General features: G+C 38.7%; 1 protein-coding gene across 5 annotated transcripts in view; it reads right to left on the bottom strand.

Moving 5' to 3' along the window:
- TRPC7 (transient receptor potential cation channel subfamily C member 7) overlaps nt 1-14,449 on the bottom strand; it is a 99,955-nt gene that overhangs the window by 54,358 nt on the left and 31,148 nt on the right. For all 5 annotated transcript variants that reach the window (XM_048960605.1, XM_048960602.1, XM_048960601.1 and 2 more), the window contains one exon: nt 1,985-2,762. In XM_048960605.1, the coding sequence (XP_048816562.1) occupies nt 1,985-2,762 (778 nt within the window). The remainder of the gene's footprint in view (nt 1-1,984; nt 2,763-14,449) is intronic.

Here is a 14,449-nt window from a genome sequence, read left to right as displayed (position 1 = left end):
TTCTATATAGTTGTGGAGCACTGATGGTAACTACGGAACCTCAGCAATACAAACTATGAAGTTGTGGAAAATATTATTTTAAGATGCACACAAAAGAAGACCTCTGGAGCTTGTTTGATTTCATACATTTTTCCTAATTTATGGACTTCTTAAACACATCTCCAATGAATGCATTCTTTTCTAGAAATAAATTCTCAAAATGTCATGTTCTGTGAAAAAAGCTCCTGCTGTATTCTGGGCCACATTGATTATGTTAATAAGAATAAATATTTTTGAATACATACATAATTTGATTTTCATCTACAGCAAAGTACATCATAATCTTGAGATATTTGTTATTTCTAGAAATGGCAATATATTAAAAGAATGTGAAAGTAAACTACTGGGTCAGCTTATCAGAGGTACCTGATTAATATACATACGTGTGTTTTGCACAGAAGCTTCTCACTGGGCAGCAAAATTGGAAAACATTCCTGAAAATACAACCATCACGAGACTATTCAGCATTCCATCTCTTTTGCTCCTGGAGGATTCATGTACCTGCCAATGCCAGTCTAGACTACGCTGGCAGCTCTATGAACAAAAGGAGGGATTCTGGTAGATTTGCATTTCTTCAGCAAGACTCTTATCAGAGCTGACAGGCATGCAATACTGAGACTGCTCATGCTCTGCACAAGGAGACAGTCCTCTACTGAGAAGAAGAAGGAACGTTAATGAGATATTAATGTTGTTAACAATTTGGGTGAACCCACGTGGTTTCACACCAAAGTAACCCTCAGCTGTCTCAGAAAACTCAATGAGACTTCTAGGACAGAGAGAAAAAAAAAAACAACTCTCTTTTCAACTGTTATGTTCTTCCAATTCTGATTCATAAGGGGAAAAAAAAGGACACTGTAAGATTTTGCCCTAATTTTATTGCCTCAAAGGTCCATGGTTTGGGTATTTTTCCACTTGTTATACTTACTACGCTGTTTCAAAGGTAACAGCTTGAGATCATGCTTCTTGTCAGACTTAGATTAGCAATCATGTAGCTTTAAGTCATGAAATGGATGCTTTAACACTTGAATAGTTTTCTAAATTAAAAATAATGGATTTCTGGCTGGCATTCTACCCCAGTTTACTCACAATGTATGCTTTATTACCCCAGTGTCATTGATCGTGATTGTAGCTGCACAATAGTTGTAAGTCAGAAAACAGCTTAAAGTTGATGACTGAACCACTGAAAATGAGTTTTCTCATGACTAATTTATTTTATAAAGGGAGACAATGCTATTTATGAGATGTAAATGACTTAGAGAAATAATGCAAATGACATTGGACATTTACAAACTCATTATGATAATGCAAATGTTGAATAACTTGTCAGAGAGTTCTGCAAGTTCCACCGTTGTTTGGCATGGTAATTGACTTCATAACAATTTCTTTATTATTTCTCCCCTCCTTTTTAATGAAATTCATCATACAGAGATGGAGTACTCAACCATTAAGTTGAAATGCAATTTTAATTACTTTGCAGAAAACCAAAAGTGCTTAATTTATACCTTTTATCATTGGAACAGAACTAGATGTTCTGGATTCTCAATCAATTACACCAGATTCTAGAGCTCTGCTTCTAAAAATACACTGAGCAGTTAAAAAGACTTACCTTTCTTACAGGAGCTGAGTCTTCATTTTTGGAATAAAATAATTTAAGCTTTATTCCTGCTTCAAACTAAAGATTCTAAGCAATCATAGAGTACAGTATAAAAATTCCCAGTAAGGAGAGCACTGATGCAATATGCAGTATTCAGTTCCAAAAGCTTATTAGCTGCAGAATGCGTACTGATCTGGATCTGTGTGTTGTGAACACATATAGACAGATTCTATACTTTCTGTTTCCTCCCCCCAAGAGTGAAAGCCACTACTTGATCAAATGTGTGAAATACACACTGAAAGAACACTGAACACATCTGCCCCACGAAAAAATGCCATGGAAGTAAGTTACCTTAAATTCAGTTTCAATGTTGGCTAGTCTGGCCAATTCATTGCTTAATTCTAAAGCAGTAAGGACGGGGTCTTCGCTGGAAAGAGACAAGTAAGCAGCACTGGCTAATCCTTTGTAGGCATTCATTCTCGATCGAGAGTGACTAAAGGAGTCTTTCCTCTGCTTCTCAATACATTCATTGCACTTGCAAAAATAGTCATGTGGCCTTTCAATCCGTGCACCTTTTAGAAGTAAGATGTGAACAATTTCGTACTCCTGGCAGTGGGCTGCAAGTATGATAGGGGTAATGTCATGGGAAAACCTAGTTCCATCTTCATCGTAGGCGTAAAAATCGTCATCTCTCAGTTCCTGCTCAAGGGGACTGAGTGTGAGACGCTGCCCCTGTGCAAAGGCGGGATGGTTCAATATTGCTTCCACTATGCGCACGTATCCTTTGCTGATGGCTAACAACAGCGCATCCCCAACTCGAGCTAGATTCTCCTTTTTGAGGAGGAGCTCCGTCACTTCCAAATGCTCATTCCCTACAGCTAACTGTAGGGCATTCTGTCCCATGTAATCAACGCAATTAAAGTTCAAGGTTTTGGACTCCTCCAGCATTTTTCGCACGACTGGAATGTTGCCATATTCTGCAGAATCAAGAAAGCGTTCCTCCTCTGCAGTCAGGCTGGTGCCCTTCTCATTGAACATGTAGGCTGGGCCTCGGATGGCCTGCCTGCGGCCCTTCTCCCGAAGGGTTGTGTGCCTTCGATGCATGTTTTTATAATTGCTGTTTCTCAACCTGGGGAAAAAAAAAGAAAAACAAAACAGCGCAAAGGAACATAAGTCATGCTTTTGAAGATTCATAACTCCACGTAACTTGAAGTAAAGTTGGAAATGCGTTGTTATGATCTGATCTTGCTGGCTCTGTATGCTCTGAGCCAGGCATTTAAAATAATTTAGGATACCTATGGAATAAAGAATATTTTCTTCTGGATAACAGGCAAGTTCTTTCCTGATCTACAACACACTGGATTTCAACAATAATGCCAAGAACATTCTTAGTTTGAGAACTTCATTTAAAAAACAGTGCAAATACATTATTTTTTCTTGTTTGTTTAGGAACTGTATCCACAACAAAGTATTTCTCTTAATTACTCTTAATGAGGTAAACTAAAGAAGGTCAGCACATCAATAGCTCTTGTACCAGACCAATAAGCTATACTCTATAAACTTAAAAAATATGCATCTAGTTTTGAACACATCATAACATATAATAACAGGAATAAATATATTGCATTCTGCTAAGTTTCAGCTGGCACAAACAAACCACCTTTTCATTCACTGCTTGTTTCCATGCTACATAATACCATTTTTCTCTTTCCCGATCTAGAGTAGTTCAATGAATGACTGTCTAATTTTCATGTTGAAATACAGTTGGCAGCTACTCTAAATACAAGTACTCAAATCCAGAGACCAGTATTGTAAAACACAGGTATAATCCCTCATTTCAGGATCACTCCTGAGAAAGAAGCTTACTGAGAGCTACTGTTGAAAAACAACGATGCAGATATTTGACCACCAACAGAAGATGAAGGAAGGAACAGATGAGAAGGGGTCATTAGTTTCCCCACTGATTACGTGGCTGAAATACCTTCGCTTGGAGATGGTTGGATGAAGCCAAACTATTCTATGCCATCTTCTCTGGAACCTCCAAAGAAAATTATGCTGTGTATAACTGGGCTCAGAGAGGAAGTAGCACCCCCTTGTATAAAACCAGGAGAAATCCTAAATCTCCCCGTGCTTTTGAAGCATTCACAATTTGCATTCAGTACCATCTTACTGTAGCCCTTTTTACGTTTTGCTGCAATAGCATTTCAACAAAATCACGGTCCCTCTGTTAGGTTCCAAGCACATGAAGTTAATTTCCACCTTCAAAGAATGCAAAGCATGACTAAGAAGGTAAAAACAAAACCACTTTCACAAATGCCATTTGCACTCCATCCAATTGCAAGTCCTAATTCACTTGGGTAAAATTTTCAGGAGCATGTAAGCTGCAGCAGGCAGATGTAAGAAATAAGCAGGTGTTAATGCTCAGTGGGTGGCAAAGGTTCATCTTTCCACACCCCATCTGTTCTCCAAGTCAGTTTTGACCTTCACTCAATGAAAAGTTCATGTGTTGCTCTGAAAAATTACTAATGGAGTTTGAAAGTACTGTCATGAGTGACAAGAGGGAAAGGAGCCAGGAGACACGTTGCCTTCAGTATTATGTTCTTCAGGAGGAGAAAAGAATAGGGGAAGTAAGACAAAAAATAGAAGAGCGGAGAATAAAATTGTAATAGCTGCTTCATGCAAGAGGAATTCCACTGGCTTCTTCTGATCATCAAAAAGCGTTTATTTTTATGTTCTAAAAATGTTGTATGGTAAATAAATTACTGGCAAACATACATTTGTTGTTATTTTTAATGGTTAGTACTGGAAGCATCCCAGAAATTTGGAGCAATTCCAGCAGTGAGGAACGTATTAGATATTCTGCTCAGTGTCCAACTACATTCCTGATATATACATATACCTATACACATATATAAATGTTTATATAGCTTTTTTTCTCCTGACAGGTAAGGCAGAAAAAAACCCACAAAACCACAATAATATTATCACTGGACAACTGGAAGTTTGGCCTGAAAAAGGAGGTTAGAGTTTAGCCTAGAGCTAATTCACACCAGTCTGTTGTAATAACATGCCAAAAAAAGGACCTTCATTTCATTTCCTTCAATTCAGAGACTATACTGGTTTCATACAGTGTCTAGCAACAGAAATTATATAGAAAAAGAGGAAACAGAAAAGAATACAAGCTCAAAAATGATAATAATAATATATAACCTTGTGCTTATAATACATGTTCAACAGGGTTGTCCCTGCAGCACAGATTTAATCTCCACTGCCTAGAGGAAGGGGAAAAGGCACCATAATTCAGAGGGCTTCACCTCAGATGAATTATGACCTCTAGTCATAGGGCATGAGCACAGAAGATCAATATCTCTGCCACTGCACTTTATGGAGAGCAGGAGATGAATAAAAAATTATACTTTTAACTTTGAACGATTTCATGAGGATCGCTCAGCTATCAACTCCTGTTCTGAAAAGAAAGTTGTAATTATGTTTGACACCATCACTGAATCGTGATAGAGAAGTGGCAGTGTGAAGAGTAATTTATGCATCATCAAAGAATCTTGGAAACCCAACCCTTCTATAAAGTCATGACTGTACTCAGCACATTTTTCTATTCTGCTTTTCAGTCATGTGCAGGCAGTTTCAGGATTAATCATATTTACTGTGTGTGTAATGTCTTCCTATTAAAAAAAAAAAAAAACAACCAAAAAGCAATTGTAAATTGATTGCATTTATCTTCCCATTTTTGTATAAAGGGGGTTCGTATTAAAATGTCTCTGTATGTCAATTTTACTGAGACAGTTAGTGATCAAGCTCATCAAGCACTGCAATTAAATATTGTATTTTTCTAGGAAAGAATGCCAGTGTATGCAGCGTTTTGGATATAAAGTGTTCTGGGAAAAAGAAATGGGCCCATGTACTGCTTGCAGCAATGTACATCCAGCTTTATACAGCTGAGGGAGCCAGAAGATATCTGGACTCCTGTGGTGAATAGAGAAGAAAAAACATTTCTGTAGTGATGTAGCTTTTAACAAATCATCTTCTGGGAATATCCCAGCTCCTAATTGAAGTGGCTTAGTGTAGGTCCTTGCAGCTTGCAGTGAAGTTACTAGGAGCAGAGACACTCAGTGCCTCACATGGGAACATGGCATAACATGGCTTGTTCTTAGTGAGGTGTCACTGAAAACACTGTTGAAGATGAAGATCTTTCTTTCACAACCAAATTTCCGTACCTGGTTAAGTGCCAGATGTGTGGGACAAGGGAAAGAGAGAAGAAACTGGGCTGCTTCATTTTGAGCATATCCTAGCAAAGGGGTTGTCTCCTTGACCCTCCCTTTCACAATGCTCCCATTTACACCATGCAGGGTCTTCTGCCAACCCTTTGGTCCCGTACAGCATGTTCCTGTATAGTGAAAGCAACAGTGAAACAGCCAGACTACCACCTGGAGCTCAGGGTTGGAGAAGATTTTCAAAGGTACTTTGAAAGCACATGGGACAGGTTGAATGGTATCTTCTTGAGTAGATACACTTGAAGCTTGAATAGGTGTTGAAATCAATGGGTATTTGTGTTTGAGGTAAGTCTGGAAATCTCAGGTGATGTCAGCTTTTACCTGACTAAAACCCTAAATGTTGAGCAGGACATTTAGAAAAGCAGCTTTAGGAACTTAATGACTCTAGCTATTCTTTGGATTTCCTTTTGGTGGAGAGAAGCTGCAGGAGTCTCCCTTGTACTCTTTCAGCTGCTCTCTTTGTCCTGAAACTTCAACTGAAATCTAGGATAAGTAACCATTACTATGAACCACACTGGGTAAAACAACCATGAGGGTAGGCATTGATAAGACATTGACGTCACCAGGGTGAAAAGGAACTTTAAGTTTCTGAAAACCATTTTAAAAACGTAACTTTTTAGTTCCTGAGGAGACTCAGAAACTGCCAGTTTACTTCTTATTTCTTATTTACTTCTTATTTTTATTTCTACTTACACCAATGTTTTTAAAAAATAATCAGGGCACAAAAAGGCTGCAGAATCCCTGAGGCCTCTTTGAAATGGTCACGGATTTTAGGCATCAAATGGACCATTTTTGTGTACTGAACACTCCTTCCACACACACATACAAAACCAAATTGTTTAGAGACGTGCTAGGAACATGAACAAAAATTAAGGTTATTAAGGATTATGACAAGAAACAAATAGATAAACAGAAATTAATCAATTTTAAAGAGTATATTAAATTGCTCTGAGCAAAAATAAGTGTTATACCTTCATGATAAAAAATGATAGCATGTTTTGAAGCGGACTCCAACTTCAGGGGACAACCACAGACTGAACTCAAACTTCAGATATTTTAATATATGCAACAGGCTACATGGGAGTTTCAAATGCTGCATAGGTGTTTATTACCAGATCTCTCTCAGATCCTCTTTTTTTTCCAATATCTTAAATAACTCTCTAAATCTAACCTTAAATTGGAACATTATCCTTTAGATCAAAAGTTTTAGATGCCATTTTTCATACACTGCTGATTTACTATGCATATTGAATATCACTTGCTATGGCTGGTTTTGATTAACAGCAGATAATGCTTAAGCTTTCTACCCTTCGAAATGCAAAAAAAGCCCTTTTTTTTTAATTTAGTCTTGAGATAGCTAGACTATGACAACACTGTTAGCAATGTGGTTCCTGTCCTATATGAAATATCCAGGAGTAATTAATGGAATATTTCAACTCTACTCATGCAGTGGTGGTGGGGGAGGAAGGTGGTACATGCCCAATAAATATTGGAGCAATTAATTCATTTGCAGAATAGTCCTTCAAAGCAGTTGCAGAAGTAAATGTCCCCTCCTCCACCATTCCCACTGCTCGTAGATAAAGGAAAATGATATTTCAAGGTCAATCTCTGAAAAGAGGCCTTGAGGAAATACAGGTGCAAATAGCAAATCCACACTTTCTGAAATCTCTGTAAGAAATGGCATGGTAAGATACATTTGGTCATACAAACCAGGTATTACATGTCATACATGTCATTAAGGGATGTTGATGAATTATACACACCAACTTCCATAATCTTGTTATCATAAAGCATAAGGTCTCAGGCCAGTATCCCAAAAACACTGAGAGAGCACTGAATCTTTATTGGCACCTAAACTCTGATATCCTCCCTGAACTCCTCCCTGGTTTAAGGCATGTAGCTCTGCCCTGGGGTTTGAGAAAAAGGAAATGGAATATGACTTTTACCAGATATCTTTCACACACACACACACACACAAAGAAAATAGATAAAAATTCACTGCTTCTTAGCTGTTTCCCCTTCCCATAATTTAAGAATCAGCATGTTCTTTCCCATTCCAAAGAAAACTCATCAACACAAGTCTTTAATGCTAGAAGAAGCTGTGAAATAATCATCTTATATTCAATTTACTCTTGCTTTATAACATATTTTCAGGGTTATTTTCTCCATTCCTTATTGCTCCTTCATAGATAGTATTGAAAACGTCTGATTATTGCAAAGCTGTTACAGAATGCCTGTGAGATATATCAAAATCAGTTCTACTCTGACGTTGTCTCCAACTGTTCATTCATTAACACGTTTGGCCACCAGATGAACTGCCATGAAGGGAATCTGTTATTGTAAATAAAGAAATACACCTAGCTTGTTGAATTAGGACTAGTTCATCCTCTCTGTTGAAGCACTTCAAAAGTGAAGCTGAGATCACACCCAGAACACAACAGAGGAATACCTTCTCATTCATAAATTTTTACTACTGATGACAATAATGAAATTTTTTTTCTAATTGTGCAAGCAGGGGGCAGTGTAATGCTGGATTTGATCAAACAGTTCTATTCAAAAAAAAAAAAAAAAGAAAAAAAAGAAAAAAAAAGAAAAACATCTGAAAAGAACTGAAAATCTCAGTTCTGAGTGTATTTTGTTTTTCCCAGTTGCTGCACCCTTTTCAACTTGCTCACTCGGTATTTGTCACAAGATAAGAAAAAACACGAAAAGACTCCTGACACTCAGACCCAGCAAGCTGAAACAGACATGATACCATGTTGAATTTTAAGACCTGTCATTTTCCCTCTCTCTGTTTTGGTCAAACTGTCTCCAAGACAAGCAAACCCTTGAAAAAAAATTCACCCAACTGCAAGAGAAGACAACAACATAGCTCCAAACCATATATCCAGCAACAAACAGCAAACCCTTACAGGTACACCAAAACCCAGCAGTTTTCACAAATTCCAAGGGTAGAAAGCCAAACCGCTTGCACTCATAGCCACCCACCCATCTCAATGCCAGCCCAGACCCAGGTTCGTGGAAGACTGTGCTACACCGAGACATCTCCATTCCCAACAAAACTTCCTAGGGCACAACTACGGACCGGTATTGGAGCCAGACTAAAAGAGAATCGGCTCCGGAAGAAGCAGAACCCGCTGCTCGCCGCTCCGCAGCAGCTTACATGTGCGCGTCGGCCCGGCTCGGCTCCACTCAGAGGCGCGGGGCGCTGCGCGGTGCTGCGCGGGCGCGGCCCCCCATGGCGGCGCTGCTGGCGCTGTCCGTGGTGCTGAAGCGGCGCTCAGCCGTGCCGGACGGGGCGGGAGCTGAGCGCTGCGCGGTCGAGGCGGCTCCTCATCCTTATCTCCAAGTGGGGCTGAGCTCCCCGGGATCGCAGGAGGTTTGCTTCCTAAGGAAAAGCCTTGGCATGTAAGTTACGTTGTCCTCCACGTCTTCCTTCCCTCCCTTTCCACGCCGTCCTCCTCCTGTAGGTGTGGATTTGATGTTTTTCAGCACGCCCCTTTCTCGTCCGGAGCTGTGCAAGTGCCCTCGAGCTCTACCAAGGGCTGCCCCAAAGGAGGCGTGGCCAAAGAGCCCTCCTGGGGAGGGCAGAGCTGCCTGCGGGCCGCCTAGCGGGGCGGGGGGCTTTCACAGGATTCACGTCTGCCTTATCCGACTGTGCTGTCCCCTTTGCTTATCTGCCTGCCGTGTCCAGATTGAGATCGTTTTCTGCTTTTCCTAGGAAGGCTCGTCTCGCGGGGGGTGGCCCGAAGAGGGGTGTGGGTGGGAAAGGGAAGGAGGAGAGGGAAATGAAATTAACAGGGGAAAAAAAATACATATATGTATATATATAAAAATCAATAGACTCCCTTAGCTGTCAGAGGAGAGTCAGCAGAACAACCACTTCAGACTTCACACAAGATCCCCAGTGTACCCTTCTGCACTCTGAGTGCTAAGAGCAGGTGTTCTGCATGACAACCCACCAAGTTACTCTCACCACCTCCCATGTAACTCCAGCCACACAGATCTCTCCAAGGCTATGACCTTCTCCGTCCTTCCCCATACAATGCAGTCCCCTTGCCCATCTGATCCTATTTATTTAAACACAAATATCCCCACCACATGTCTTCTTGGACTGCACTGAAAAAGTCAGAAAAGCCCATATGGGAAAACATATGAGAAGAACATGGATGTTACCAGGCTCAGAGGAGAATGGCATTCTTTTGGAAAAGACATCTGGGGTTGGGGGAGGGGAAGGAAGAGAGAGAATTCACTGATATACCCTTACACTGTTGAAATCAACCTGAAATGACATATCCTTTTATTAAAATTGTCTTTCCAAGGATTGGGAATACTTGCAAAAGGTCATGTTATTCATTATTATTTTTTGTTTTGTTTTGTTTTTTAATTGGGTAAATAAGAAGCTGTGATCAGAGGAAAAAAAACATTATTCATTCATACTGTTCGTAGACGATACTGTCAAGTTATCTAAAAACATTTGTTTCAGGATTGAATATGTGATTAATCTGACTAAACACAGGTAAACTTTCTCCCGTCCATATCCAGGAACAAACAAGAAATCAGGTATGGAATCAGCATGCTGTTTCAGGTGTCTGCAGAGCAGCAATTATGTCTCCTGAATCTTTTTAGCTCCAACAGCAACAAAAAATGCTCACTACGTATATTTTCATGCATATCATTTTTCTAAATAAAATACTTAAGCCTCAAAGGCATCTAGCACTCAAAGATATCAGGAAGACCTTTTAGTAATCGTAATAATCAAGAACTTACCCACTCCCAAAAAGATGCAGCTGATGAAATACTGACAATACACCCAATTGCAGTTAATTATGTCAAATCACCACATGAGAAAGGAAAAAGTGGGAGTGAAAATTATTTGTGAAAGACAAAAGGGATTGAGAAAGTCTATGGTTTGTTGTCTTCTGTAGAAGATGAACATTTTAATTGTGGTTGCAGGTGTAAGGTAATGCATATCAGAATTAGTAAAAACAGCCACCAAAACGAAGAAATCTTAAAAGAAACCTATTGCATGGTTCAAAACTTCTACAAGCACGGTTTTAGACAGCTGCCCTACACCAGCAAAGAAACCTGAAGAAAGATTATTTTGGGGAAAAAGCTTAATTGAAATGGAACTAAGAGAGTTAAAACTCATGATTTGAAAATGATGATGTTAAACTTCAGATTCATTTTCAGAGTTGCTATTTCTCCCATTATTCATCACAATAGTCTCTGCTTTCTGTTAATCATTGCCAGTCTTCAATACTTTCACTGCTTTATCAAGTAAAAAAAAACAAGGATGCAGATGAAGTTCAGCAGTGATTTGTCAGAAGTGTTCCTGCTTCCACTGATAAACACTTTTCATTATGAAGTCTCTTTATCCACAGACTACTAAAAATATTGATTCGATCATTGTTTCAAAGACATGCATGCATTAAGCATCAACATTTCACACTAACCAGCTCAGTGAAACAACTAAAATATAAGCAACAGAGCAAAAGGGTTAACAGAATAAGCAGATTTTGGTAGAGTTCCAATGTTGTTCCTCTTGTTCCATGGATCCTGTTCCCCAGGACTGAAGCAATAACCAAAAAGTCAGAAGAAATGAAGTAGAATTCTACTATGCTTTGGAGAAACCAAAACACGAAAAGTGGGAGGAAAGGAGGAAAGGGCTGAATCCAGCCAGCACTTATATCCTGTGAGAGACATGGGCAAGCAGAAGTACAAGACTAACTGGATAATAGCATATAGGCCTGTCTTGTGTAATTCAAGTTACTGCATGTATGTATATCACGTATTTCTAATTATTTCAGGAGCAGTACCCAGCTGAACTAGCTTTGACTCAGGTACAGAAGGCAAACACTGCTTTGCACCTTATTGTTGCTTTTATAAGATCACAAATTTTCCATTTTCCAGAGCTGTTGGTTGTGACACTGGCAGCTCACAAGGATATCTATGAATAGTAACCCCATTGGCTATATGGTCTCATCTAATATGATAATATCCTTGCATATGAAGAAAAAAAGAAGTGCCAAATGGGCCCTCATATTAGACAACATAATTGGGATACATTATGATTACTCATTCTGTCTAGCTGTGAACTGATCAAGATAGTTATATTCCTCTCTCTGGCATATTGTGATCTTCTAAAAACTTCTATTGCTGATCTAACTACTCCAGGATAACTTCACTAAGACTAGCAGCATTTTACTACTACCTAAAATAAATATGATCATAAACAGTATTAAGAGGTGTAGCCAGGGAATGGAAGATGGGTTAAGATACTACCAACAACAGGATGATCTGGCAATGCCTTTCTTTTAACTCATTTTATTTCAAGAACAGTTTGTATGATAATCAGATCTGGTACATTTTTTCCCCATTAAAAGTATATGAGCCTTACATGTCAAAAAAAGTAATTATGTGTTAAAAAATGGGAGAGTTAGCATTTGAATCAGAAGAATCCCTGGAATACAAATAAATTATTGAATTTCGTAGAGAACTTCATTCTCATAATGAAGTAAAAAATACAGAAAAAAAAATCACAAGTTCAAAAGCTATCAATAAATATAACCTGTGCTCTTCTTTGTATTAGAGACTTATTTTGTTTTAAAAGTTATGACCAGGTTTTATCAAGGTCAGAACATAGAAACTGATACTTCTACATGCATCTTGTAGTTATGGCTGTAGAAAGCACTGTACCTGTATTTTCTGATGATTATTTTAACAGCAGTGACTGCTCTCTATGTGAGATGTTACCTGCTATTTACTTACTGTTGCTTGTAGAAGTTCATGAGCACATAATTGAGTTTACTGCTGCTGTTTCATACCAAACAGTGATGCTGAAACTCCACAAACTTCAGACACGTTAAAAACAAATTAAATTTCAATCTGTTTGCTCTCATTTAACACAATACTGGATGTGTGTTTAATGTTAAGCACCTGCTCAAACCCACATGTTCGCTGTACCACTTTGAGCACATTTTCAAAGCCATGCAGATACACGCCACATGTGGCTCTCACAAATATCAGCAGAGCTGTCCTTGCTACTGGCACCAATCCCTTTCAGTCTGAATTCCTGTCAATTCTGTAGGTCAGGATCACGTCAGGGGTCTGGAAACACTGCAGTACAACAGCTTTCCATTCATTTTCCTTTCCTACAACAGCAACTGAAGCTGTGTTACAGATTTCTGGAGGGAGGTCTGTGAAAAGCTATGTACTTACAAACACCTCATTAACCCTCACCCAGCACAACCCACACCTTGCCTTTCAGATCATCTACCCTTCCACTGTTTCTTCCCAAGCTTTACCAAAGCTTCTAAAGCCTTCTGAACTCGCAGTATTTGTATTTTTAAATGGTTGATTTTTTTCTGATCAAGTTTTCTTCCTTTCCATTGTTTCCTTTCTCCTCACGGTACGGGTTAAGGGCGAGTTGCCAGATGGCCACTCTTTCATTTGAGCATATATTAATTAGCCTTGAACACTTCCCATTTCCCTCCTGAATTCTTTCCCTCCACTGTCTTTTCTAATCAGATTTCATGCAATGCTTCCCGCATGATTCCAAAATGTGTTTGGTGACAACCCCTATGGACATTTTTTCCCCATAATACCTTCTCATTCTGGATCCCACTCTAATTGCATTTAAAAGCCAAAATACATGCCTTACACTCACAGTGACGTCCCTTCTCAACATTTTCACTGATGACTCCCGAATTACTTCTACTTCAGTTAAATTTTATTCCCTCCAGAAATATCAATTAACGAGACAAATCTTGAAGCATTTAGTCAAGAAAGGTTTTTTCTTCAGCATAGAATATATAGAAACTGAGAATCAACAAGACAATATTTGTCCCAAAATCACATTTTCTTTATTCTGTGTCCAGATAGAGGTATTTTTTCTATTAGTCTATTTTCTATTCAGACCTTCCCAATTTTTCACAACATTCTGTTCATCTTCTTGTTGCTCTCTTTGCCATATTGTAAATTGGTATAATTTCAAGGAAACAGGATTTTATTTTAATTATACGGTCAAAAACTTTTACAACTGTTAGTGCAGAAATTTCCCTGTACTCTAGAAAATGAAATGACTACCTATGGGAAAAGAACTTCATGGTATATGAAATTGCATACAGTTGTGTGTTTATTGTTAAGAGTATTCATAGTAATCAAGCTATTTTCTCATATTTATTTCCTTATAAGCATCCCTATGGATGAGAGCATTGATAAGATTGTGCCCTAAAACACTGCACATAAAAAACCACCAACAACATATGACTGATTTTTAATTCACTGTAATGAGAATATATGGACAGAATGAACAGCAGAAATAGGAGCCTTGGAAAAGGAGAATAAGCTGTCACTTAAATACTCAATATTTGAAAGGGGAAAAAAAACCCAAAATCACAGAATCACAGAATTGTAGGGGTTGGAAGGGACCTCTAGGGATCATCGAGACCAACCCCCAAATAAAACTGAATGTTCTGTGTAAGAACCAAAACACAATGGGAAATTTTAGGAATTCTAAAAAAAA

Source organism: Lagopus muta, chromosome 14, assembly GCF_023343835.1.
Source record: "Lagopus muta isolate bLagMut1 chromosome 14, bLagMut1 primary, whole genome shotgun sequence".
NCBI classification, from domain to species: Eukaryota; Metazoa; Chordata; class Aves; order Galliformes; family Phasianidae; genus Lagopus; species Lagopus muta.
This window is presented reverse-complemented; position numbering and strand designations above follow the sequence as displayed.